Source organism: Mastomys coucha, unplaced genomic scaffold (assembly GCF_008632895.1).
Source record: "Mastomys coucha isolate ucsf_1 unplaced genomic scaffold, UCSF_Mcou_1 pScaffold5, whole genome shotgun sequence".
Taxonomy (NCBI): Eukaryota; Metazoa; Chordata; class Mammalia; order Rodentia; family Muridae; genus Mastomys; species Mastomys coucha.
The window spans coordinates 3,603,600-3,631,504 of NW_022196911.1; the positions used below are offsets into that span (position 1 = coordinate 3,603,600).

At 40.5% G+C, this 27,905-nt stretch overlaps 1 protein-coding gene across 2 annotated transcripts in view; it reads left to right on the top strand.

Annotated features, from left to right (window-relative positions):
* The window catches only part of Oprm1 (opioid receptor mu 1), a 61,586-nt gene extending 42,250 nt beyond the window's left edge, over window positions 1-19,336 (top strand). Inside the window, exon 4 of one of the 2 annotated variants that reach the window (XM_031352764.1) lies at window positions 15,355-19,336. In XM_031352764.1, the coding sequence (XP_031208624.1) occupies window positions 15,355-15,393 (39 nt within the window). In that variant the 3' untranslated portion in view covers window positions 15,394-19,336. Of the gene's footprint in view, window positions 1-6,710; window positions 7,491-15,354 lie in introns of those variants that run through there. The other variant, XM_031352763.1, reaches the window with a different exon arrangement.
* Window positions 19,337-27,905: the final 8,569 nt, after the last annotated feature.

Here is a 27,905-nt window from a genome sequence, read left to right on the forward strand (position 1 = left end):
ATATATATATATACATATATATATATGAGAATATATATACATTCATATATATATGAATGTATATACATATATGTGTGTGTGTATCATATTCCATGTATCACATGTCAAGCATGTTAGTCAATTTCCTACCCTGCACATCAGAGATGCAATGTCCAACCTCCCCAGGGTGCCTATATTCTGACAGATGGACATTGAGGCTAGGTCCACACAGTGCAGAGTGAAGTAATGATGTGATGGTTGTCAAGGTAATTAGATAAGCCAAATGTATGAGAAACTTCTATGCCCAGCATGCATCCAGAGTCCCATAGTCCAGTAAAAGCATCTCATTAAGGTTTTCTTGTACAAAAGAACTATTCCAATCCTAGAGGGTAGAGCAACCATCTATGTAGACTACAGCTGTATGATTCATCAGTAAAATTTGGGCCAGGCTTGCCTGCCTGTGCTTTGGATGAGTTTCAGATCTTTTCATCCAAGCCAGCCACCATCAGGGATGTCAGTCACCTGCTCTAAGATGGCCACAACAGGAATGGCTAGGTCCACAGACACTCGCCCTTAGAATATTACCTCAAGGTTGTCTTCATCCTCGCCACAGGTTCTGAGGGAGAGAGAAGAGAAACCAGGATCACTTCTTCAGGCCTGGTTACAGAAATAGCACAGAGTGTCCTGGGGAGATGACTCAGTGGCTTGCTGCACAGGCATGAGGACCAGAGTTTAGATCTCCAGAGCCCAAGTGAATACTAAGGGGTAGGAGGCAACAGCCTGCCTGTGGTTGCAGTACTGGGAAAACACAAGACCCGGCATCACTAACATGGCTCCATGTTAGTGAGCTCTAGGTTCAGTGGAGAGACCCTACCTCCATAAGATGAAAACTGATCAAAGCGTTTCCCAGCATCAACCTCAGGCAATTCACCCACACACAGAGATACATAACCCTTTAAGGAAGTGACACCAAGTTACATCCATGTCTACTATCAATCAAATAACTCATCCATCTAGATCTGAATGGGGGAAAGATCCTAGCTCTTGATGACAGGAGCTACAGACATATTGTCAAGAGATGGAGAGAGGGGAGAGGGAAGATAACGGAGTTGTTCATGCTGCAGTCGACAGCTATCCCATTGATTCCTAATGGTAGGAACACATCCATCTTGCTTTTTCTGATGCCTCTGGTATCCATCTATCCCTTTCCCTGAGATGTTAGAAAGCACTCCAGAGATATCTCCAGAACAGCTGAATAAGAGGAGGAGCTGGTGAGTTTTTAGCTATAGAGTGTATATGGAAGAACTCTTTCTTGTATAACTACTCAATGGCACCATAGCACTGACATATTTGGCCCACCCTCCAGAAATAATGAACAGTAGGCGTTCTCTTACACAGCCATTGGTATTCTAATCCCAAGTTAGACTTTTCAAAAATGTGTTCTCAAGATGCCCCTGTCTTCTAATTTAATTTTTAACAAGATGTTTTAAAAGACCAAGCCCTGTCCTGAAGAAGTCTTGTCCTCACTGAGAACGGAGTGAGGAAGATATTCTCCTCAGAACTTTGTTCATCCCAAGCTCAGTTTCCTGGTCCTTCTGAGGCACCGATGCTCACTTTATGTCCAGTGTGTTGTCTTTATGGCTTTTTTTTTTTTTATCTTGATTAGGTAGCTCCCAGCGAAAGCCTTTGTGTTCTGTCTGTTACTGTTACAATTGAGTTTCCTCGCCCACGTACCATCCTGCTGTCCTGTTGAACTGGACTCTGTCACCCACTATGGACTCTGGGTGACATCAGTCTCCTTCAGACCTGAAATGTCACTGCACACACTCAGTGTCTTTCTTACTTGCTTTCTACCCCAACCTTACCCTATAAGGCACATTCTACTTGATATCTGGGTAACTCTCTTAGGCCAGCTTGGTCATTATTCAAATACAACAACCATAACCATAATAGAGTGCTATGTTATTTTCCCAAACCAGCATACAAACTAAAGGGTGGTTTTGTGTGTCCAGCACATCTCTATCTTATAACACTTCTGATGGACATGAGAGGGCAAATGTTCATGGAGGTGAAACGGTTATACAATATCCAATAATCAGTAACGGGCAGACTCTAGACAAGCAGCACTGGTTTTAAGAATAACTGAGAGCTGTTCTCCTTTGCCCATCTCCAACGTTATGCCTCTTTCAGTGAGTGTGGTATGAGCGTAGCCAGAGATTCTGTCTCTGTGATGAACTCCAGAAAATAAAGGATCTTTAAGATATCCTTGAAGGAATTATGGCTTATCGTGGGGGGCCAAGAATCTTCATTTTGAATAAAACACTATTCAAAAATTCCTGACTTAAATAGTGGGCAAAGTGCTCGCTGCCTAACCACGAGGCTCTGAGTCTGAATCCCTAACACCCACATAAAAATCCAGGGCACTGGCACACATCTGCAACCTCAGCACTGGGGGGTACAGAGGCAGACACCCCTGGAGTTTGCTGGCTAGCCAGAGGAGCTGAAACAGCAAGCTTCCGGTTCAGTGAGAGGCCGTGTCCCAAAAGATGAGTTAGGGAGAAATAGAGGAAGACACCTGACTTTAACCACTAGCCTACACACACACACACATACATACACACAAGCACATACATGCATATGCATCCATAGAACATACATATGTACACACAATAAATAAATAGTATCTTTTCCTTCAGTTAATACCATAATTGATAAGCAATTGTTATGTTTTTCTCACCAACAGGAAGCACAAGATTTACAGATAATATAGTTGTGTTGAAAAACAAGCCTTCCGTCTTATCAATGAGCCTTTCAGGGTTAAGTCATGCAATCGTAGTAAAGCAGACATCATATTAATTTTTCTCATTAGCATGGTAAGGCCATTCCTAAATCCTCTGATTACCATCCTGAAAGCACTTTTTTAGCATCTGAATTCAAAAACAGGCAAAAAAGAAAAAAAAAAAAAATCCAAGAGATACTTGCATCTGGATAAGCTAGAAAACTATAGTCTCCCCAGAGAAGGACGCAAAGGCCTCATCTTTAAAATCAACTACATCACTCTCAAAAACCAGATTCATGGGGTTTTTGTAAGACATCTGTGGAGAGCTAATTTGGGAAGGAAATGATTTCAATTCCATAACAAAAGCTCCAGATGAGAATAGCTCCCGAAATTATGGTACTGGACCACATTAATGCATTCTTGGTGAATGAAGCCAAAATGGCTTTTCTTTCAGCTCTCTGGTTCAAAAGAGAAATGGTTCGATCATTGTGTGCACATGCGTGTGTGTGTGTGTGTGTGTGTGTGTGTGTGTGTGTGTGTGTGTCATGAATGGACATCTTTATGTATGTCTGAAATTAAAGTTATGTAGGTCTACTTGAATGATATACCACAAATAACAGCAGTAACTAGTATGTTCCATCTATTAACTATAATAAGAGTAAAATAATGTTTAATTAGAAATATGTTATTTAAACACTTGGCTTTAATAACATGTATTGATCTGTTTGTAACTAGGGAAGCATGTATTATTTAATCATATGCAGTATGAGCTACAATCTATAAAATGTAAGAAACAATTTTTATAATTTTTGTTTTGTTGTTTTTTGAGACTGGGTTTCTCTGTGTAGCCCTGGCTATCGTGGAACTCAGTCTGTAGACTAGGTTGGCCTTGAACTTTTAGAAATCTGCCTGCCTCTGCCTCCTAAGAGCTGAGATTAAAGGTGTGTGCCACCACTGCCCAGCCTAATTTTTATAATTTTTATGGAAGAATTTATCCAATGTCCTGATTCAAATGCAGCGACTGAGAGTTAACTCAAATTACTTTTAATTTTATGATCCAGGCTGTCAATCAATGCGACTTACTTTTGGTTCTCTCAGTTTTAGTTTTATGGTGATTTTGTTGTGTATTTTTCTTTTGGCAGGGAAAGTTTTAAAGGTTAGATGAAACAATATTGTTAATATCTAAGTTCCTTATGCCCACTTCTCCTATTACTGTACATAACTCTTAAAATATAGCAACTACTTTTAAATTAGATGTTATCTTACTCAACTAAACTGAAAGGTTGAATTCTTATTTTGTGGCAATCTTTGGTGAAAATACTCTCATTTGCTGAAAATTACTATTTTGAAGATGGTATTTTTATTTTTAATTGTGTGTGTGTGTGTGTGTGTGTGTGTGTGTGTGTGTGTGTGTGTGTGTGAGTGAGTGCTATGCCCACAGGGGACAGAAGATTTTATCAGACATTCTAGAACTGAAGTAGCAGGCAGTTACCCTCAATGTGGGTGGCTTATAAATTGATTTTATGTACTTGTCAGCTCTCCTTGGAACACAAGCTGAAAGTGACATCACAGTTTGAAATAATAGCTCTTCAATCCTAGAAGGAATGGAAAAAATAACTTAGGTCATTTGTCTATGAGAAGGAAGGGGTCAAAGTGGGAACAACGGGAATCAGAAGATGTAGACAATTAAGGTAGGAAGAAAGCTAACCTCTGTGTAGCACATTTATGCTCCAAATCCCCTACTTTTTCATGTATATCTTCTATACACTCCAGAAATCTCAGGAATGCTTGAAATGCAGGAGTCTATCCCTTGCCACCTTGGTTATATGCCTACTCTTCCAATATTGGCAATTCTTCATAATGATCAAGAAAATGTTTTATAACTAAAGGAGAAATCATCCGCCACTTCTTTTGATTTAAGAAAACTTAAATATCTCTGGGTTTGGGGGACATTGGGATATTAAAGTTTCTTCAAAGGAAACAGGTAACTTCTCATGGTGCTGAAATGGGTGCCCTCAAGATGGGGGACAGGCAAGCAGAGTTCATGGAAGATGACATTAAGAAACAAGAACTTATAAATCAAGAAAAAAAGTGTTAAGAGTTTTCACAACAAAAAAACCCAATTGATAACTTACAGAATTAATAAATGTGGAATGGGATATGATCTCTGTGCATTTGATGTTGAATCTGCTGTGTAGCCCCTATTACAACTTACAGCTAAGAACACCGTTCTGTACTTTCTTCTCTTTGATTTCAGCTAAAATGTTAATTATTCAAAGGCCCCTAAATATTGCCAAATCTAGTCTCATTGAGGTCCTGTAGACTTTAATATTAGTTTGAGTTGCTCTTTCAGGGAAAATGACCTGCAGCCTGAATCATTATTCACAAAGAATTAAGGGCCAATCAAGGTGAAGTGTTGCTAATGTTGGGAAGGTCTGAACAAGGCCTACTTACCTAGCAATAACAAATCCTCAAGAGGTCTTCAGGATGAAATACAATTCATAAAACAAAAGTTATAAAGCCCTGGACATAAATCACAAGGAGTAAGAGGAATCTCTGGCATATTGGGTAAAATAGAGTCCTAAGATTAATGGGAAAGATTTTAGCAAACGAACAATCACAAACTATCAAGCTGTGTAAACTGGTCCCAGAACCTAGGTTCTCCCTGTGAGAGAAGCAGGTGCCTCTGAGATGCAAGACTGCTTCTGACAAAATTACAAAGAAAGATCTTAGCTACTAGATGGCACAATTGGGTAAACTCAAGAGCCAGTGTTTTATGTAGATTTGAAAACCTCTACCAATCTCTATAACTGTATACTGTGTTTAGTTCTGATATAAATTTAATGATGCCATGACTTAGCTTTATAAAATTTTATCTCATTGTATTCTTAGGAGCTTCAGTCAGCAGAGACATGATGTGAATGAGCCGACTGATTAGACAAGGTTTCCTGAACACTGAAATACAAAACAAATATAGAGGTTACTAGAGAAAATTCGTAACCCGAAAATTCAATTACAGAAACAAATGAGTGTTAGAGTAAATACGTTAAGGGCTCAGAGAGGTTTTATTTCATGACTAACAACATGACCCAAGGCACCTAAACCATGGTGATTAGATTACAAAGACAATTCTACTGCCTGGGACTAGAGAAATGTTCGCCTCACACAGACAGGCCTCACACTTCAGTAATGGAGTGAGCAAATTAGATCAGTGAGCAAGATGGTGGGAGGAGTCAAAATATTTTCATGTCTTCCTATGAAACTCCAACAGAGTCAACTAACCTGGACCCTCGGTGTCTCCTAGAGCCTGAACAACCAACCAAAGAGCATGCATGAGCTAGACCTAGGCCTCATGCACATGTGTAGCAGATGTACATCTCCGTCTTCGTGTGGGTCCCCCAACAAGTAGAATAGCAGCTCTCTAAAGCTGTTGCCTATCTGTGGACGCCATTCCTCTAACTGAGCTGCCTTGTCTGGCCTCAGTGGAAGACAATGCAATGCATCTAACCCTGAAGGGACTTGATGTGCCTGTGCCGGGATAGGTAGATACCCAGGGGGCTTCATCCTTTCAGAGGAGGAGAAGAGAGGGGAGGGTCTGTGTGAGGAGGAGACAGCAATCAGGATGTAATGTAAATAAATAAATTAATTAATGGAAAAAAATCTTCATGTAGTTGCCCAGAAGAGACATGACTTCAAAAGTCCTGATAGCATATCCTTAGAGGAAAGTAAGCAGTGGACTACCCCCTCCAGCATCACCCCACTAATGAAGCCAGGAGGAAAGTTACAGGGGAAGGTATTTCAATACAATCAAATAAAATATTAAAAAAAATACTTAAAAAAATTACTGCAATGTCATTAACAGACAAAAAGTTGCAACTAATTCATAGGTATAATTTGTGTTTGGGAAAAAGTGTTTGTAAGCTTTGAGACTCTGTTATCCCCTTGTTCCTAGAAGTTTCTAGTGTTGAAAGTTATGCCTACATTCAAGAAACACTTAGCTATCATGCTAAGCCTTGATAATTAGGGCATCAAAGGGGACAAGTGTCAAATTAAGATGCTGTTTTTTTTTTTTTTTCTGGTTCCATCAGGTGCTTGTAGAACACTATTATGGTAAGCAAAGCTCCATAGATAATGTCAGGGGGTGTAACTTATTTTAGACGTAGAAGCAAAACACTGTTCACACTCTAAAGGTGGAAGAGCACCTTGCAAGGTCAGGCTTGGCAAGCCCCTGCGGGCTGTCAGCCCCAAAGCTGTGAATTGATCCGCGGTTCAAACCTTTCTGAAAATAAGCAGCAATGTCTCAGAATTCAAAACATTCACAACTCTAAAACTGATTGCTAATCTCTCGCCCCCGTGCATTCACATGTGTCCTGAATACATCCACATACACACAAAAAATGCTAAAACTATATCTCTCAGAAAGCAGAGCGGGCTGTACTTTGTTTGGGTTTTCGGTTTTTGTTTTGCTTTGTTTTGAAGCCTACCACTTTCTGGCTATAATTATGAGAAAGAGTCTGTGCAGCCTTAGGATATGTTTTTATCTAATTAAATTGCATGTTGCTAAGAGTTAGGCTTGGAAATGACATGTTCTTTTGTTTTGAATACAATATCTTTGCAGAAAATAGATTTATTTTGAAAAGGCATATACAGAGAAGCATGCCAAAGGAATTTTGTCACCATATGGCAAATGTAAGCATAGAAACCAGGGTACCTGGATGCTGGTGCCAACCCCACTGACAACCACTTGTGGGAGAACATTCCATCCATACCAATGGTTGTTGAACAGGTCTCTTCATGACCAGAAGATCATTGTCTTACAAGTTTGCCATAGAATTAGAACTTGGTTGATTGCATCATCCAGACTCTGGAGCAAGATTCTCCCAATGAACAAAAAACATAATCACTTAAGCTTTCTTCCATGGCAGAAAATCACCTGACGTTAAAAGCAGGAGGAAAACCTAATACTTCAAAGGATCCACACACGATCGGTTTCCCTCCACTCCTTCTTGACCAAATTTAGAAAAAAAAATGGAAAGATGTTGCTGCATTTTTATAATAAGGGCTGGGAAAACTGCTTAGTTGGTAATGTGCTTACCTTGCAAGAAGGAGAGCTGAGTTCAGATCCCAGAACCCATGCAAAAAGGCCGGAAATGGAGGTGCTCACTCTGGAAAAGTGGAAACGAATGTGTCCCTGGAAACGTTAGCCATCCATTCTGACCTAAATGGTTGAGTTAAGGTTCACTGAGAGACTCTGCCTCCAAAACCAGTAGACAGCACCCGCGGAATGACACCTAAGGTTGTCCTCTGAGCTCTACATGTATGTGTACGTGTTCTTATACAAACACACACAGAGACGGACAGACAGACAGACAGACAGACAGACATGCTCAAACGAGTTTCTCGCCGGGGCTCCATTAGACACAAAGGGGACTGACTGAGTGCTCATGAAAGGGAATCTCATGACTTCAGATGAATATTGCACCGTGCATAAACTCCCATCACAGAATAGAATGTTCTTCACATAATCTGTCTCATCACTGTGCTTTAGAGATGCTATGTGCAGCTTCTTATCCCTGGATCAGATCTAGGCTATACTGTATAATCAGGAATAGGAAGAAATCCCACAGCATCTGATCCAGGCAGTGAGGCTTGGAAGAAAGGATGAATTCCAGTTACTTAGGAACACTGAGATCTTTGCCTCTGAGTCATCGACTCCAAATGGTTTTTGTGTGACTGTTTTTATGATTTCTCTAATGAATGGGGTTTCTGAAGTCTATTACAAGAAAACATTGATCAGCTTCCAAAGTACCCAAATCGGTTACTGGCTTCAGTTGCAACTTTAGATGGGGAAGAAAAAGTGGAAGGGCAGAGGGGGCTTCAAGAATAAAATATTAAATTGGCATTTTCATCCCGTACACATGAGTACATCACCTCTCAAAGGTGTCAAAGTTATAAAACATAACTTCTTAAATTTTCTTCAGCTCTAACACAATCTTTCGATGAAGAAGAACTAAAATTCCTTTAAAAAGCTTCACCTTGGAGCTTAAAAGCTTTTCAAACATTTTTTTTTTTAATGGAGGAAAACCTAGCCTAAATGGGGATTTGTTAGTTGACTTCCTGGAAAGGTTACACAGTTTCAAAAATGGTTGATATAAAAGGAAAAATTAACATTAGAGAATTATATCTATGCATATACAATGTATGTATATATGTACGGTGCCTATGTCAACTATCAACTCCATGGACATGTGAGATTGCAGTGTTCCTCTGGTCAGAAAGAAGCCTGGGTAGAGAGTTCTGGTGATGATACCTCATCAAGAGCTCATCACAGATCTGATGAGGACAAAGATAGACACAGAGAAACCAAGAGTCCAGCAGAACCACAAACATAGTAGTGAAATTCCCTTACACTGTGTCTCACAGCACAACACAGTGAGGCCTGGCCACAGGTAAACACCGTGAGCTGTATCACTGCCTGAGAACCCAGAGCAAAGGGCCCCGTGTATTTTATAGCAAACAATAAACAGGTTGACCTTCCTTCCCTAAGAACAAGCACCCCAAAGTAGTCCCACTGTAATCCTCCTGTGATTGGACGATGATAGTTCAAAACTGCCTAGCAGTAGGAACTATTCAGGATCAATAGGATCTGCAGCCTCGCTCAGTAAGCAGAGATAGGCAGAGTTACTTGAGGTACATCTCCCCCAACTTCACCTGTCCATCTGCCATCTTAGCCAGGCATGTTCACATGGTTGTGCCTTCCCATCAACAACTGAGATTAGGGATTTACAAATGCTCAGACCAGATCTGTCCCCACTTTTTTTTCAATCAACGCTTGATTAGAATTACTGTCAACAGAAGGCCATTGACAAGATGAGACTGATGTACAGTATCAAGCTTAACTGCACGACATCAGATGCAACTAAGTCACAGAGAAGACTAACAGTCTAATTACAGAAAACTACCTGGACTCTGCTCCTCATTGGCATATATTAAGCCAGCATGCTGTGGGTACTAATCCAAAACTGGAAGCATTTGGAAGCCATATCTGCCTTCCACCATGTTTATCCAGACTATGGGTTAAGGCCAATCAGAGATCTATCTACCATCAGAGAGTACAGACTTACCTGCTGACTTCTGTGGTTCTTTCCCTCTCATAGAGTGAAAGTTCACTTTCTGAACTGCCTCCAGATCTGAACTCTGATAGCATGGACAGTCTTCACAGTTAGTGCTATATAGAAGTAAGAAACCATACAAACACTGATATCCGTGATCTCCCTGGGGTCTCAATAAAGAAAATATCTGCCACTGATGGTGGGCCATTTAAAATGAACTTAGGTATGGGGAGATGGTTCAGTGCATAAAGTGCTTGCTAGATAAGCATGAGTCCCTGAATTCAGATCCAAGTGCCTGTGTTAAAACCAGGTCCAGCAGAGTACATTTGAAATCTTAGTGCTAGAGGTAAGGGACAGATACAGGAAGATCTCTCAAGTTCACTGCCAGCCAGCTTAACCAATCAGTGAACTTAGGACTCAATAAGAGACCATGTCTCAAAAATAGGTTGGTAAGCCATAGAAGAAATTAACATGTTAATCTGGTTTCTATATGCATGAACATACACACAAAAATTAATGAGCCCAAGAGCAGCAACCCTGCCCTTGGACATAAACCATATGGGCATTTTTGTCTTTCACATAAACATGCAATAAAATGGGGCATATCTCCCCTGTCAGGATTCACTGATAAACTTGATTTAGATTGCTGTTGCATCGGTTTGGCTAAGCCAGATGCCCACAGTCACCCAGTGGCTATTGTCTAGACACTAGGCATTACATAACCCCAGAGCACTTAGGTGTCACTAGAAGCCTAAGAGTAGTCATGAGCTTAACTAACAGAGATGCCTCTCTGAGTTAACGTGCGTGGGGATTCAATGTCTAGAGATGTCTCTCATAACATCAGGTACAGCGGGATAATGTAGGGACAAACCTGCCAACAGTTCTTCTGTTCTCACAGCAGGTGGACAGAGGTGGTAAATGCAGCAACAGCACCATTAACAGATTGCTGCTTATTTCTGGTGAGTCATGGGTTTGTTCAGCCAGACAGAAGCTGTAAGATAACAGGGATGTTACTATTTCTTCCCTAGACCTCCAGGGTCCAAACAGTTCCTTCCACAAATAAAGTGGTTAGTGTCACGGATCAGAGCATATGGGCTTAGAATCCCAAGGGGTATTTCTGGTTGCAGGCCGACTCCCTTCCCAAAGACCTGTAATTCAAAGTGGGCTTCAGGCTGATCTATTGGGATAGCCACCAATGCTACCTGCTCCTTTTTTTTTCTAGTCTAATTTGATGAAACTCCCATTTAATTCAACAGACTGAATCCAAAGATAACACCTGAATACTGCCTCTTAAAGCCAGGTTTCCTTTTTTCTGATAGTGCAAGACAAGGGTAGAGAATGTTGTCATTGTTTTCTCTAGGGTTGGGCCATACATTTTTTTTTCCTAAGGGTTTTGACATGAATGGTTGGTCATTGTGTCTTACCAGAGCTAAAGAGCTTCCCAAGACAATTTATTGAAACCCGTGAACATAAAATCATCAATGTAAGGATACCAGATCAGCTTCAGAAAAACAGCATTGGCTTGTGTATTGGTTCTCCCATATGGTGGCCAATATCAGGAGAATTCAAACAGTACTACAGAGGCTAAAGAGATGGCTGAGTGGCTAAGACCATGTACCGAACTTGCAAAGGACCTACGCTTAGTTCTGAGAACCTACAAGGAGTAACCTTGTCACAATTGTCTGTAACCCAGTTCCAGGGGCATTTAATGCCTCTTACCTCTGTAAACCCTGCACGAATGTGCACATATACACAGAGACACACACATACATACACACACACACGTAATGATAATAATAATAATAATAATAATAATAATAATAATAATAATGACAAATAATGCCTCAGCTGCACAATAACATTATGTGGTTCTTATTAGAGAAAATCATTTTTACCAACCAATAGGATTAAGAAAGGTAGAAGGTGGAAGTTGTTGTGATTTGAATAAGAACAGCCCCCTCCCATAGATACATATATTTGAATGCTTGGTCCCTGATGGACCTCTCTCTCTCTCTCTCTCTCTCTCTCTCTCTCTCTCTCTCTCTCTCTCTCTCTCTCTCTCTCTGCTTCCTACTTGTGGATCAGTTCTAAGCTCTCAGCTACTGCTCCAGTGCCATGCCTGTGTGCCTGCTACCATGCTCCCTGCCATGATGGTCATAGACTCGTCCTCTGAAACTATAAGCAAACCCACAATAAACATCTTCTTTCATAAGTTCCCTTGCTCATGATATCTCTTCAGGGCAACAAAACAGTAACTGGGACAGAAGTCCCACATGGCCTAGCAAGTACTGTCATGGTTAGTTGATCCATTTACATTCACATTGCCCAGAACTGCAGGCTGTAGTCTGGAGCAGTTGATTCTATCCCATCAACTGAATTCAATTGGCAACCATCCGCTGTAAGCCTCCAGATCCCATTAGCTTTCTGTCACTGGCCACATAGAGTGATTATATTGAGATGTTGCATTTTTCATTAGTCTTGTTGTGTTTGGATCCTTTCATCAAGACTGTGGTTTCTTCTTCTCTTCCTAGAACTCTAAATTGCTTCCTTTTAACACAGAAGAGAACCAAAAGATGTGCTACGGCCTCCTTGCCCATCTCCTACAGGCATCTCTTCACAAATCTCCTGCCTTGAATATCTTAAGCATTCACAAAACAAGCATGTCAATTATCAGTAGAAAAAGAGATGGTGGTGCTCAGCAAGGGATCCAATTAGCCTCACTTACTCCAGGTCCTAGCATACAATTGAAAGTCCCTCTGATTAAATGCACAATCCTAGCCGCACCAGAGAACTTAGTGCTTAATGAGCAGGCATATTGCAAAGGATAAAATTTGGTATTCATCCCCAATCCCTCTCACCTATCTCCACTGTACTCATGGAATGAGTCCTCTGATCTTCCAAGTTCAGGCAAGAAAGGAGCAATTGCTCTAAGACAGCCAAGTATGGTTTCCTAGCTCTTTTGGTGATCTCCACAAAAGAACTGTGTTCCAGAGAAGATTTCACCTGTGAGAACCATCTTTTCTTCAGAGCATGAGCCTCCTGGCATGATGTCTGGACTTAGCTTCTCTAGAGATTATCTAAATAAATCCTTCTTTGGGCACCCCAGTCCCCATGAGGATCACTGCCTTTCCTTGGGCATTTTTGGAGGGGGTTGGTCTTTCCCATACTGACCTCTGTATTGGATTCCAAGGGTGTCACATGACTTAAGAGTAGTGCCTCTCTCCTGGGCAGCTTATGGCCCTAAATAAGCACATTGTCTATGTACAATCTCCCAGCAAGAGTGGTTGTATGAAGGTTTTGACTTTGCAGAGAGAAGGGCAATTTTATATACTTAGTAGTTACACTCCTGGGGAGGAAAGGTCTTTCTGTTCAGCACAGAGTATGTTGGGAGCAATATTACTCCTCATGACCGGACTATCTTCTCCATGGAATCATGGCCTCAGAGATCTTCTCTTGTTGGTCACCAGTCCTGGCAAGAACAGAAATCCAGAATAGCCATCAATAATCATCCTCATAATGGGAAGTGAATATGTCTTGGTGACAGTAGTCACTCTCCTTAAATGTAGGGTCTCATGTGATCTGCGTACCACAGTTGGTATGTAAAAGCATAACCTTTGCCCGACAATCCTCACAATGATGGAAAGCCAAAAACAGTATGTAGCCTATTAATCAAAGCATTTCTACTCTCTCTCCTTTCCCCTATCACTACGACTTTATACCCTGACACTCTCTCTGGGGACACGCTGCCTTTTGGATATGTTTCTAATAGTGGTATAGGTCTAGGTTTCCTTTACAGGATCCATAGTATGTCCTCCCAAATGGCAACTATGGACATTTGTTAAATTTTCTCTGTCTCTCATCAGCCTCTGTACATTCTCCCAACTCATTTTTATCTAGAGGTAGGACAGAGGTAGAACACCCATTGCCTCCTCTGACACCACATTTCTACCAGCCACAGAAAATGTCCAAATGTGCCTGTACTCAGATTTGAACCATTGCCTTTTCTCCATTTTAAAAGCTCCTTGTCCAGCTTGACATCCCGAATTTTATACTACCTTGGCACTGAATCTTAACTTCTTAGAAGATAACAAAAAGTAACAAGACTCCAAAGGAGATGACTAAGCAAGCAGGTGGCACCCCTGCGGTAACTCTACAGATTGTAGCAGGAAGATAAAAAAGATTCAGTTCATTGCCGCGTAGCAAACAACAGACCTTGAGCATGCTGGAGCTGCTTCCTCTAGCCATGAATCCCACGGGGTAATGCAAAGAGACCAGATGGCAGCTACACACACCGTGGGTTCTGTCCCAGTTCACAGACCCAAAGCCAAAGTCTCAGCACATGAGGGACCAATAACCAAGCTTCTTCCAGGAGCAAGCACTGACATAGTGGTCAGGGTCGTACTTGCCCTTGCCATCTCTGCTGCCTGGGTCACAAGTCACAGAAACTGTCAGCTCTAGGAAAGGCACAATCAGCATGATTGTTCAGCGACTTCTGGTCTATGATGGCCTGCTCCTTCTGATGATGACATCGCTCTGGTCTGGTCTTTGCTCTTAGCAAACACATCCTGGCATGACATTGAACGGTTGTAAAATATAGTGTGTGTGCACACATGTATATGCATATTTATGCATGAGAAATGAGAAAAGGAGAGCCAGTGGGGTAACTGAGAGTGTGGACCTCTGCAGCCAGTAAGTAAGCATCTTTTGTACCATTCAATTCTTGTGCCTTTCCTGAAGTTTGAAACTTACTCACCTACATTAATTTGGGGGGGGGGGGGAATCTTGCAACCCTTTATACTTACCAGGCAAATGCCTTCTTACATCACTAGTTTCAACAACAGGAAGAGCAACAAGTGGCTTCACTGTAAGGCATTCCATTCTCTTAATCCTCTTAGCGTATTTGAAAACTGCCACACCACATTCCTGGGTAGAATTCATGTTACTGTTCAATGGGCATGCTTCGCAGTGGGAGGTGAGTGGGAGGGTACTCCACACCCACTACTTGACAGGAAAACCGAAAGAAATTTTAAGAATTGGGTGCAAAATAAAAATGTTCTCATTCTATTTCTTTTTGATATTTTGATTCACTCATTATCGAGTTAACTGGAAGGAAAGAACATGAAGGATGGAGCAAGAGAAAGAATTTTATTTAAAATGTATTTTCTAAGGCCTAATGTAGTGACATATTTCTGCAATCTTAGTGCTCACAAAAAGCTGAGGCAGGAGGATCTCAAATTTAAGCTCACCTTGGGCTACTGAGTAAAATTCTATCTAAAGAAAAATAATTTTGATCTTTATAATGAATAATTTATGCAAAAACATATTTAGGATGACCCACATTCTGAGCACCTAACAAAAAATGGGTTGCAGATGAAGATACACAGGACAATATTCAGTACAGTTCTTCTATCCGGAAGACAACCATCAATGTGTTCTCTGACGAGCTCTCAGTACTCACTATCTTCACTCTTTCTCTTCTTTCAGCTAGAAAATCTGGAAGCAGAAACTGCTCCATTGCCCTAACTGGGTCCCACACCATCCAGACCCTCGCTAAGCTAAGAGGCTGCCATCTGCTTGGTATCAGTTTGCTGTCACCGTGTGTGGGAGGCTCTGGTTTCCTGGAAAACCACCTGATCCTGCATCATTTGAAGTCTTTCCTCTCTGGCTACTTCATTCTACACATGAGAGACACTCAGACTGTGTCAAGCGCTCAGAAGGAAGAGACTGCAGGCTACTACTGAATCCCGCTCATGTCCTGAACCATCAGAAACACCCAGTGGACCACAATACTCTATGGTATGTGAATTGCGATCAGCATAGAAGACGACCCTTCTCTATGTAGAATTTTTATTTTCAAGCAAATACTTACGACCTCATCAAAGAAAAAAATGTCACTTGTTAAATTTACTGTAGTGATGCATAAAGTAAATGCTACCTCTGACCTCTAGCCCAGTCACCTTCTATGGAAAGTTCTGGTCTTAGTCTTTTGTGAGGGAATATGTCATTTCCAACTTAAAACTTTCACCTTCAAGTTGTGGTCTAGTTAAGACATCAGGGACACCTCTGTTTCTTGATTTTGTATTGTTTGAAAGAAGACGACATCTTCCTCCCTAGCTGTGTGTTGAAAATGAAAGGAATTTTAAAAAGTGTCAACTGCAGAATGGTTGATCCTCACACTGAAAGAACTTACTGGGAGTTATAATGTGGGGGGTGGGGAGGGAGGAGCTGACCTTCCTAATTCCCCTGATGTCCTCTAAGTGTTCACAAGGTCAAGCTCATAAAGTCACCCAGTCAGCTCATCATGCCACCATTCTGAGCAGGAAGCCAAGAAATTTTTTTCTCTTCATTTTTTTCAGTGATTTCTCCACACTGCATGCTCTCTTGTGTATTATTTTCCCTGATGCCTTCTGAATCAGTATGATCAAACAACAGATGTTTTTCTTAGGTTCCAGGAAAGTTTAAGCACTTTTAAAATATGAACCCAATAAACACAATTACAAGACAGACTCAACCAAATAGGAAAAAACATGTAATGGGTTTTTCAACCCGATATTATGACTTGAACATGAAATATTAATAATACCCCAAACCTCCCTGAAGACTTGCATTTATGCAGTGCCGTAATCATTATCTTGGTCTTCTTAAATCTTGGATAAATATCAAGATTTCCTTGATACGATGTCAATCTTCGGTGTAGCTTCTCTAAGAAAAGTCTTCTCTGACTAAGGTTTTGATTTTTTTTTTTTTTTTGACATGACATGCAGTTGAGATTTAGCAGTCTCCCATTTTTAGATCTGGAGGAATGAACAAGTCAGATGGCCCATGCAAAGGAGTGAACTTTGAACTTTGGTCAGCACTGATTACATGAATTTTATCATCATCTGTGGAGATGGGAGGAGAAAAGAAGGGCTCTGGGTCCCTTCCAAGGGTTCCAGGGACTGCAAGCAGCCAGCAGATGCAACAACAAAAAGTGTGTCTCTTCATCCGTCTAACAGACACCAATACACCCCAGATATTGAAAGGCAGTATTTCTGGAAGACAGCTGCCATAGGTCAGAATAACTGAATTTACTGACTCGGATCTGATTGGCTATAATTACATGAACCCAGCCATGTATCCATTAGAGGAGGGAAAAAAAGTTCTAAGATAAGTGTTTTAATGCTTCCTTTCAATAATGCCTCTAATAACCTCCATTTCTGAGACATTACATCCCAGGATAAATGGGCATTATGTTGTACTTCTTACATTTTCTGGTAGAAGTAATTAAAACCAAAATCTTTAAAAGATTTAGAATTTTAAAATGGACAAATCAAATGGGACTCACTACGTAGACTGAACTATCCACATGTAAGGATGGAGGAAGAACATTCTTGCTTCCAGTATAGTGTTTGACACAAGTTCACTCAAGAACACAGTATTGTTTCTGCTCTTTGGGCTTCTTTTTAGTGTTTCTGTGTAATGCCCCACTCCTGGTATGGATTAACTGATGTATGCCTGAAAGCAATTTGGCCTTGATGTAGGACTTGGTACAAGTGTTTTTCTACAAACGTTACATTCTTTTCCATATCGTCTCTTAGACTCTACAAAGAATACATAATTCTTGTTCTTGAATAGGTTCATTTTAAAAATACATTCTAAAGCCAGTAAGGTATTGCCAGTAGTTTTTTCATGGAAAGCCACTTTCAAACACCTGTGTGCTAAAACCAACTTTCAGCTCAGTGGCTCATAGAGAGGCAAGAGCCCTCATCCCACAAGAGCAATTTTCCATTGTGACCTAATGTTAAAGAAAATGAAGTTGTTGTTCTTCCTTCTGACTACACCTGTACCTTCACAAAGGTAGCATCTTCCTCATTACTATCTTTTACTTGGGCTGCCCCAGAATTGAAGGTTATGGATGTGAAGGGGGAGGTTTGAAGTTCAGCCATAGCTACAGAAGCCCTGTGTTGCTGGGTCCGAGGCTCAGTGGCCTGTCCTCCTCCAACTCTGCTTCCTGTGTGGATCCTCCATTATGTGGCTGCCATGTCCTCTCCCGACCAATCTCTAGAAAGGAAAGGGGCAGGGAGATGGGACTCAACCAGGAAAGAGCAATTCTACAATGAAGAGAGGGACGGCCCAGAAGGAATTGGGGCATGCTTTTGTTTTAAACACTTCGCTTCAGTATTCTGGATCTGCCTTCATTTCATGACACTAAGGACAAGTCTTGAAGAGATACTAAAGAACTTTAATCCAAAGGTCAAATAGATGAGTATCTGAACATTTGTTTTCGTTTTGTGTACCGGTGAGTTTTTACTTCACCACTTTGTGCTCTCAGCGGATCACACATATGCACCTGCCCAGGAACTATCTTTGGATCCTCGAACGAAAGACACACATACATTAGCTTATTTTTAAATGCCTTGAATAACTCAAAGTAGCCAGTGGCCACTTTCCCGAAATCTCACATGGCTCGTTGGCTCTATCTCCTGCCACTCCTGTGCCCCATCCTTCTTCCGCAAGCATGGGGATTCCCTCCTGTTCCTCTCTGCATCCTAGCCTGAGTAACTCTAAGAGTCCCACCCCTTACCCAACCATTGGCATCTTTATTGATCGATCAAAAACCAGTTAGGGACAAGGACCTTTAGTATTTGGACACACAGATTCAAAACATTAAAATCAATCTCCAACAGTTTTAGGGTCTTTTGTTTGTTTGTTTGTTTTGTATTGATTTGACTTATGTTTCTGAGCAATCTATATAAGATTCCTTAGCTCCCATCTCCTTGAGAGGGTGGACAATAATAGCAACCCTCTTGGGTCATGATCAGGATCAAATGACATAAAGTCTTCTAAAAAATTTTCTTTGGTCTGTCATGTACAAAATGTTTTCTATTATATATGAAATTATCAATGTTGAAAAATAAAACAATGACGATAGGTAGCTTGGGGCTTCAGCTTATATATATCCACCACTGGGATAACACTTTTTCCCCTCCTTTGAGATGACTTGGAGAACAAATGTACAAATGGTCCCTAAGGTCTTTGTCCACTAAGACTTTTAAGGCAGGAGCACATGGAAGACCCAAGTTTGTGACACCTATGCTGGAGATTATTCACTTTCACTAGAAGTAGTTTCACCCTACACCTTTTGCTCCCCACTGTCTAAATAGTTCCAGGAATTATGGGATGACCCCTGTCCAAGGAGTGAGCCCAGGTGTCAACATCTTCTTTTGAGTTGTGTGCGAAGGTGTTCGGATGTAATTGTGGAAGGCCGTGGCATTTCTCAGTGTAAGCAGATGAGTGGTCCTGTTAAATATAACCAGTACGGGTGTGTTTTAAGGTTACACATTACAAATATGCAGATGGCTGAAGCTTAGAATTGGGACTATAAAGTGGGCAGGGCCTGTACTGGCTGGTTTTGTGTGCCAACTTGACACAGGCAGGAGTTATCACAGAGAAGGGAGCTTCAGTTGGGGAAGTGCTTCCATGAGATCCAGCTGTGGGGCATTTTCTCAATTAGTGAACAAAAGGGTAGGGCCCCTTGTGGGTGGTGCCATCCCTGGGCTGGAAGTGTCCCAGATTAAAGGTGTGGTGGCACACAACTTTAATCCCAGATGACCTTGAACTCGTAGATCTTCCTATTTTAATCTTCTGGGATTCATAGCCACTATGCCTCAAGATCTCCATGCCAAGATTCAGGTCGGAAACTTGTATCTCTCAGCCTCCAGATTAGGGCCACAGGTGAGCCTTCTAATTGTGGATTGTAGTTCATTTGAGATATAGTCAAGTTGATAACCGGGAATAGCCACTACAGGGCCCTTGGGCCATGGGTTGGACACAGCTGGAAAAGGCAATATTCTTCCTGCCATCCTCTGTATGAAGTTTCCTCTGTGTGAGATTTAAGTGCAGCCATATGTACAGATTTTGATGAAGGTCACAGTTCAGTCTTATAGGAAATACAAAGTGATTCGGAGAAGCCTGTCATTAAACCTATATTAAGTGTGCAATGAGCAGAATCCTGAAAACTGGCTCTTTCTCAGAATATGTGCCCAGGGTCTAGAAGCAACATCCACTTAACTACTTTCATGGATTTCCTTCCAATGTTTCCCAACTTATACATTATTAATTGGATATTATTTGACAGGTTACAGCCCCCCCTCCTTCTTTCTTTTCCTTCCTTATTTCTCACTTCTACCCAAGACGGGCTCCTATTTCATAGCCCGGGCTATCCTCCAACTCACTATGTAACCCCAGCTGGCCTTGAACTTAGGATCCCCCTGCTTCAACCCAAGTGCTGCATGTACAGGCATGTGCCATCACACATACCAGGAAAAAAAAAAACTTTGTTAATATAATACAAACACAATGCCATGCCTTCATTCATCAAAACCACTCAATGTTAACCAAAAAAATCCTGGATGTTTCAACACAAACACAGACATATTTACAAGTTCCAAAGTATTCTTTATCATTTCTTGTTTTAAAAGAATAGTAACGTTAATTCTCTCTCATAAAGACGTTGTTTGTTTCTCTCAATGACTTGCTGCCATCCAGAGTTGTATCCTGCAGAAAGTAGACTTTGGTTCTCACAACATAAGTATGCTTGTGAAATCTAAGATTTGCTTAAAATCCCTCTTATAACATCAGGTTCTCAGCAATACATGCAACTTCTAAGTAGACAATGTGTATCTCTTTTGTGATCTCAAAGAGCTCACAGAGGCCCTTTTGGAGACGGGGGGGGGGGGGGTATATTTTTTTCTCAACAGTGTCACATGTAACCATAATAGGAATATTTAGCAGCCAAAAACAACTTTCAGGAAAGAGTGTTTAAAAGCTATCTTTGAGTTCCTTCTTCCCACCTTGCAGTTTGATTTTTTAAAAGGAGCTAAGCCTGAAAAGGAGGCTGTGATATTCCATTTCCTTTCAGGCCTCTTGAAAGAAACTTCTGTTGTTTTGCTTCAAACATGGAAATGTTTTATTTAATTGGCATTATCGACTAATGTTGGGAAACTTTCCATGAATACACAGTTAGCAAATGGCAGATGGAAATGCAAAGAGAAGTAAGTAGTATGTGCCGAGGAGATTTGAGACAAGAAAGGGAAGAAATCAAGGCAGTGGCCATTTCCCTAAGAATCTGGAACCAAAGTCACTTACTTGGAAAAGTAGCAGGTTAAAACCATTTTAATTAACACATACCAGAGAGAAGCCAGAGGTTACAATTGCTTGCCTTTGGGCATGTGATTTCTCCAAGAGGTCAAAGCATGGAACTCTGGGATTTTTTTTCCCCCATTCTGAGGACACCAATACCTCACAGTGCTTGAATCCAATGCCTGTTGTTTTCCAGGTCTGGCTTCCTCAGGAGATGGGCATGTGGTTTGCTGAGATACTTTGTAAATCTTGGAAAGTGGCAACATTGCTGTTTGGTGAGGCAGCCAAACAACCTAGTCTCAAATTCAGTGCGTAGTCCTTCCAGGCTGCAAGAAAGCTCAGAGCAGGAGGCCCGTCTTCCATACACCATGCAAAGATCTCCAGGTAGAAGTTAGCCAGTGGATCCTTCTAGATCTTGAGAGATGCTATAAGTCTATGATCCTCAAACAAGAGTAAGCCATTTGCATTGGTTTTCTTTGTATAACACAGTGCTGGGGTGTAGTATTTAATCCTGTTCTTTCTGTTAGACTAATACATGTGGCTTTGCTTTTGCTATGGAAGACTTCCTTCATGCTTTAAAATGAGTGGACTTTATCTTGGGATTCGACCTGATACTTGAATATGGACAAAATGGCTAAGTGTTTGGGAGTCCTTGAACCTCGTTTGCCTGCTCTCTAAGAAGTGTGGTTTATTGCTCTTCATTTACTTGTTTTCTGATTGGGGGATATATTGCTTTTCGTATTGCTCATCTCTTGTTGTTTTGGGGACCTTTCATTTCTGCCTGCAATTCTCGTCTTTACACAGATACATTCTCTTTAGAACAGTAGGCACCAGATCCCCCTCTGCCTTCTGTCCTAGATGGGTTAATGCGCATGTTAGCACTTCCTATTGAGACAAGACAAAGCTCTTGGCTGGCCACGCCCCTTCTCCATGTCTCCTGATGGCTGACTGTACTCCATCCATTTGAATATTGAACCATTTAGCTTTTAATGTCCAATACCCATCCTTCCTACCAAGAAACTCAATCAGCTGGTTCTTGTTCTCCTGAATCTCTGCAGGGGACAAACCTGATTCCCCATGTCTGCTGCTGTCTCTGCAGGGTTCCATACAGAAACGTGGGGAACATAACAAGGCCTCTTGTTACTCTGTTTAGCTATGATACAATTTGTTCCCTTCTGCCCCCGGGCTCACCCCTGTCTTGCTCAATGGGGAGCTGCTACTGATCAGGGCTGTATTAACTCACAACTCATTTGCTCTATGGAAATTCTGGGCCTTTATTTCTCAAGGGAATAGAAAAACTCAATAGGCCTCCTACCCAGCTGGTTCTTTCCATGCAAGCTACTGAATTTATATGAATTAGGTTCAAGTAACTGGTCATTTTAGGGATTTATAATCTCAGCACTGCAGATAGTAAACAGACAAGGGTTCTCAGAATCTTCTCTGTGTCTATGACACAGTCACTCAATTTAGACATGACTTGGGGTTAAAAAAAAAAAAAAAGAAAAGAAAATTCTGGGTTAACCAGAACTGTCAGAACTTTAGATTTTGTTTGCTGGGTTCTGTTCATGGTTTGAGTGTTTGGGAGAGGTTTGTTTTGTTTTGTTGTTGTTGCTGTTTTGGTTTGGTTTTTTATGTTTTGTTTTTGGAGATAGGGTCTCATTCCGTATCCCAGATTATCTGAACATTCCCTGTGTATCCTAGGCTGACCTTAAACTCTTGGCAGATCCTTCTGCCTTGGGCTTCTGAATGTCAGGATTGTAGTCATGAGCCATCCTCCCAATTCTGATTGGCTTTTTGATAAACTCTTTCAATTTATTGAAGGAACCAAATGGAAATGACATTAATCTATAAACCAAATTTATACAAAATAACTTCTAGTAGTGGACACTCCATGCGCTATAATGTTCAGTACAACTGGTTTCAGTAAAGTCTAGGCAATGGGACCTGCCCATTGGTCCCAGTGTGGCACTGTGCATTGGTGTGCATATAAAAATTTGATTATCTTTTAAAGAGCTGATTCTCTCATGACAAGACTGAAGCTTCCAGTAAACAATTGAGAGATCAATTAGGTTATTGTTTTCTTATTGATTCTGAAGACAGAGGAAACATCCTGCTAGCTATTTTCTAACTGTCCTGGCTTCTTGGAGACAGCTGGAAGCCAGCAACCACAGATACTATGGAGAAAAGAGCCTATCTACAGAACTGAGGGAGAAGGAAGAATTCAGTAAGTAGGAATTGTTGGGGAATGGCTGGGCTATTTCTGACATAAAACTTAAATGAAAAGTGAAGTTTGCTCAAGCCTGTGACATTTCTATAGGAAAAATCGGAAAGTAATATTAGCCTGACTCTATATGCAAAAGTCAGTTTGACTCTGACACATTAAAAAAGCATAGGAGCTTAGACCTAGATCTGTCTTTTATAATATTTTGAAACGTAACAACTTCATGTCAACATCATAGAATGTTGGAGACTCTCACACAGAAGTATAATTTGAATTTTAGTGTACAGTTTGAGAAGATCAATCACAAAAACTAAAATGTCAATGAATCTCTTAGCTGCAAATTCTATTTTCAAAAATGTCCATATTCAATCAGAAAATCATTCTATATACGGTATCAAAACTTCAAGACTGATAAATATTTTATGTCCTTCACAAGACCTGGGAGAGCTTTGCAGCCTTTCAGAAATACAACCCCTGTAAAGGGTGTGGGGGGGGGGAGCTTCATTATTTTATTGGTTATTTTTTAATAGCTGATTTAACAGAACCATCTGTTATCAAGCAGGGTCTTCATATTTTCAGGATACTTTAAATCACCAAGACTCCCCAACACTTGCACACATATGCACAGGTGCACACACAGATATCATCATCTCATCATCATCATTGTCATCCTCATCATCACCATCACCACTACCACATGAACCTTTAGGAATTGCTGGGCAATGGTGGTCAGAGTACAAAGCATCCAATATAGTATACCAGGGATTCATCACTGTAGTAGAAGCTGCAGAACCAAGAAGTTGCATGAAAATGCAGTTCTGTTTTGTTTTTATGTTTACCCTGGAAAGACATTTAAAATAAATCTTAGAATATGCTTGCAACTGACCTTCCTTATTTCAGCCATTCTATTGTCTCTATGAGAGCTATTAGTACCATTCAACGTATGAACTCACAAAATCCAATGTTCCTGTTTAGAATTTAATATTCCTGCCATAAAAATTTCAGCCTTGAACACAGTTTTGTGAATGTTAGAGTATCAATTTTCATTAGTTTAACAAAATAGTTTCATTAGCTTAACTCAGAACTGAGTTAGAAGTATATATATATACATAATTATATATATATATATATATTATGTGGCAATTATGGAGATAATATAGATATCAATGTTATGTGGAATTCTATACACCTTTATATAGGAACATGTCTACCAATACAAAAGGAATATATAAACAGGTATGTAGTAGTTTTTTAATTTAATTAGAATCAAGGATGAAATGACAATTTCTACTTGGCAATACATTCCCTGGGCTTTCCCCCTAATTAGTAGTTATACTTTAAAATATGAAGTGGTCTTGTTTTCATCTCATTATGTTACATGGAATATAAGTAAATAAGTTTGCAAATAGAGCTTTCTAAAAATACATTTAATAACATCTTTCAAATGTAATAAATAAACAAGTTTTTTTTTTAAGGAAAAGTGTGTTTAAACATCAGGTGTGTACATGTCACTAAATTATTTATAACACTGATCATGCATTCTTGATATCCAAAGATAATTTCTTCTAGAAATAAGATGCATATCATACATCTGAAATTCTGCTAACCATTGATAGTGTTTAAAAATAGTCTATAAGGTTTTAGCAGAGAAAAAAAAAAAACAAAATATAATGGTAAATCTAATTAGAATCTCACGTAGTTAAGTGCACATATATTAAGTAGATCATTGCCTGGGAGCTGCATATCTCTCCAGATACACAAGTCCTTCTTTGGGCCATAGTGTTGAATCTACTCTAAAAAGAGCATCGAGCCTTCTGCCTATTCAACTCTTCCTTTCATTCTGGGCTATGAGAGAGGACTGGAACTGACCCCTTTCCTGAAAATCAGGGGTTAATGCGAATCTAGGATCTGCATTTGAGGTCAGCTTCTGCAACAGGAGAACATCTTAATTTACAAAAGGTCCCACACAGAAAGAGAAGTCTAAGGTAGGTCCCACTTGGCAGATTTTGTATTCATGTAAATGAAACCACAATAGTATCTTCCAAAACTGTGTGTGAAATCCAGAGGCGGAGCATGAGCACTGCATGCTGCCTAGCTAGACTGTTTTTTAACAACCTCCCCACCACACACACACACACACACACACACACACACACACACACACACACGCGCGCGCGCGCACACACACACGCACGCACACACACTCACACGCACACACGCACACGCACACACTCACACACACTTTGCCTTTCAAATGTATTTCCCTGAGAATCTGGGTTAACCTATTTGCCCCTGCCAGAGACGTATGTACGTAGTTTGTTGTGATGATTCACAAAGGAATGCTCAAGGCCACGCAGGATTTTCTCCGGAGAGACCTTCCTTTAGTGTGTTGGTTGTTCGTTTACATGTTAACCGTACAATAATGTAATTATTACAGAAATAAACACCCTTGCTTGCAGAGAAAACTAAGCTACCATTTTATACTTGATGCATATTTCCAGTAGGATAAAATGGTCAAATGTAGCTTTTCCAAAAATTATCTGATGTATTGCAATGGCTCCTACACAGATCAAAGTGGTGACTAGTGCATCAAGCATTAGGAGCATTGCTGAATTCTTTTTTGCAGAATTTCTACTTGACTGCTTATAGTAGTGTATGTAAAAAAAAAAAAATGTGAACTCTTGCACTGTGTGACCATTGATGTGCCAGAATCCACAAACATTTTGGGCTATATTGTGATTTCTTGCATGTAATGTATGATTATATATGACTAATAAAACCTACTCGCACAGCAAATATAACTCATGTCTTCTTTATTCTCACAGGATAACTGCTCTGTTTGGAGTTAATAGTCTCCAGAGGACTAGCACCCATGTTATAAATAAATAAATAGATAGGTAAATAAATAAATAAATAAATAAATGCCAACTATGGTAGCATGCACTTGCCATCCCAGAGTTAGAGGGCTGAAAACAGGCAGATCTCAATAGATTACTAGCCAGCCAGTCTACCCTAATCCATGAGCTCCAAGGCCTTCTAGCAACAAAACTCTGTTTCAAGGAATAAAAGAGACAGCACCAAGGTCTCTACATGCATACATATCTGCATACACACACACACACACACACACACACACACACACACATATGCAAACACACACACATACGCATTCACACATATACACATAAACTCATACACATATACATATACACACTAACACATACACACACTCACAAACATATATACTCACACACATATACACACTTACACACACAGATACTCATTCGCATATGCCCACAAAAACATATACTCACATACATTCACACATATACACACACACTCACACACATATACACACACACTCAGGCACATATACACTAACACATACACTCAAAACATATATACTCTCACACATATACACACACTCACATACACATATGCACACTCACATACACATATACACACCCATATACACACTCACACATACACACACAGATACATTCACACACATGCACACACACACTCACACAGACACACATAAATATTAAACAACTCCAGGTAAATTTTGAAATGTAGGCTTAAGCTAAAGGATTGTACTAACAGTATGTTAACTAATAATTTAATAATTTTTAAAAACAATATTATCTTTGGTACTCAGTAAGTAATTCAAAGGGAATTTTTAAAGTAGCCTTTTTGTCTTCACACTTCCTAATTTTAGAACCAAGATAACCTCAAACCTAGCGCTATCAATCAAACCAAACAGCAAATCAGCAACAGATTCTCTCCGCTGTAAAATACTCAGTTGAAAACACAAATCTCTAAAGTCATTTCTAACACAACTTTTCAAAAACAAGCACACTATCGATGCACATTAAGCAATAAAGTCTTTGTAAGAAATATGGATTTCCATAGGTGAAACAGAGAACACAGGTAGTGGCTAAGGTTTTTTTTTTTTTTTTTTTTTTTCGAGTGTGAAGTCATCTCAGTCATGCTAATGCATTTAGTGAGAAAACAATAAACTTCTTCAAAACCTGGGTGATCTCAAGTCCTGTATCTACAGAGACTGCAGATGTTCCAATGTGAGTTCTACCGACCACCACAAGATGCAACTTCCCGACACACACCTTCAAGACTCTTCTTCAACCACCCAAACCTTGAATGGTGGTCCATTACCTAACAATTAAGGACAAATCCTGTCCCAAGACCTGTAAGGGCCTTCATACTTTCACCCCAGTTGACATCTAGGCTATTCCCAGTCTCAGCAAGCCCCATATGTACACATCTGGCTCTCCACGTGAGATGACCATTTTCCCGAGTATCGTTAAGTCTGGTGTGTGAAACAGGCTGCAGGAAACGGAAAATAATTCACTGAGACATGATATGGAATAAGGAAAACTTACCGACACTGTGGCCCAGTGGTATACCTTGGAAAGTTCACCAATGGTGACGAGCTGGGTAAAAGCACCCATCCTCCATACAGTGCTCTTCCTGGACTGCCTACTATAGGGGGAGGACTATCATCAGCTAGACTACCTAGATAGTGCATCACCAGCTCGCTTGGTCTTGGTATCATCAGCTTCCAAGGAGCAGATGAGCGCACAGAGGTGCAGGAAAGCACATTGCCTATGCCTATGCAGACAATGCTGAGGCCCTCTTTCCTGGTGGGATGGGGGGGTGGGTTGACTTTATCTAC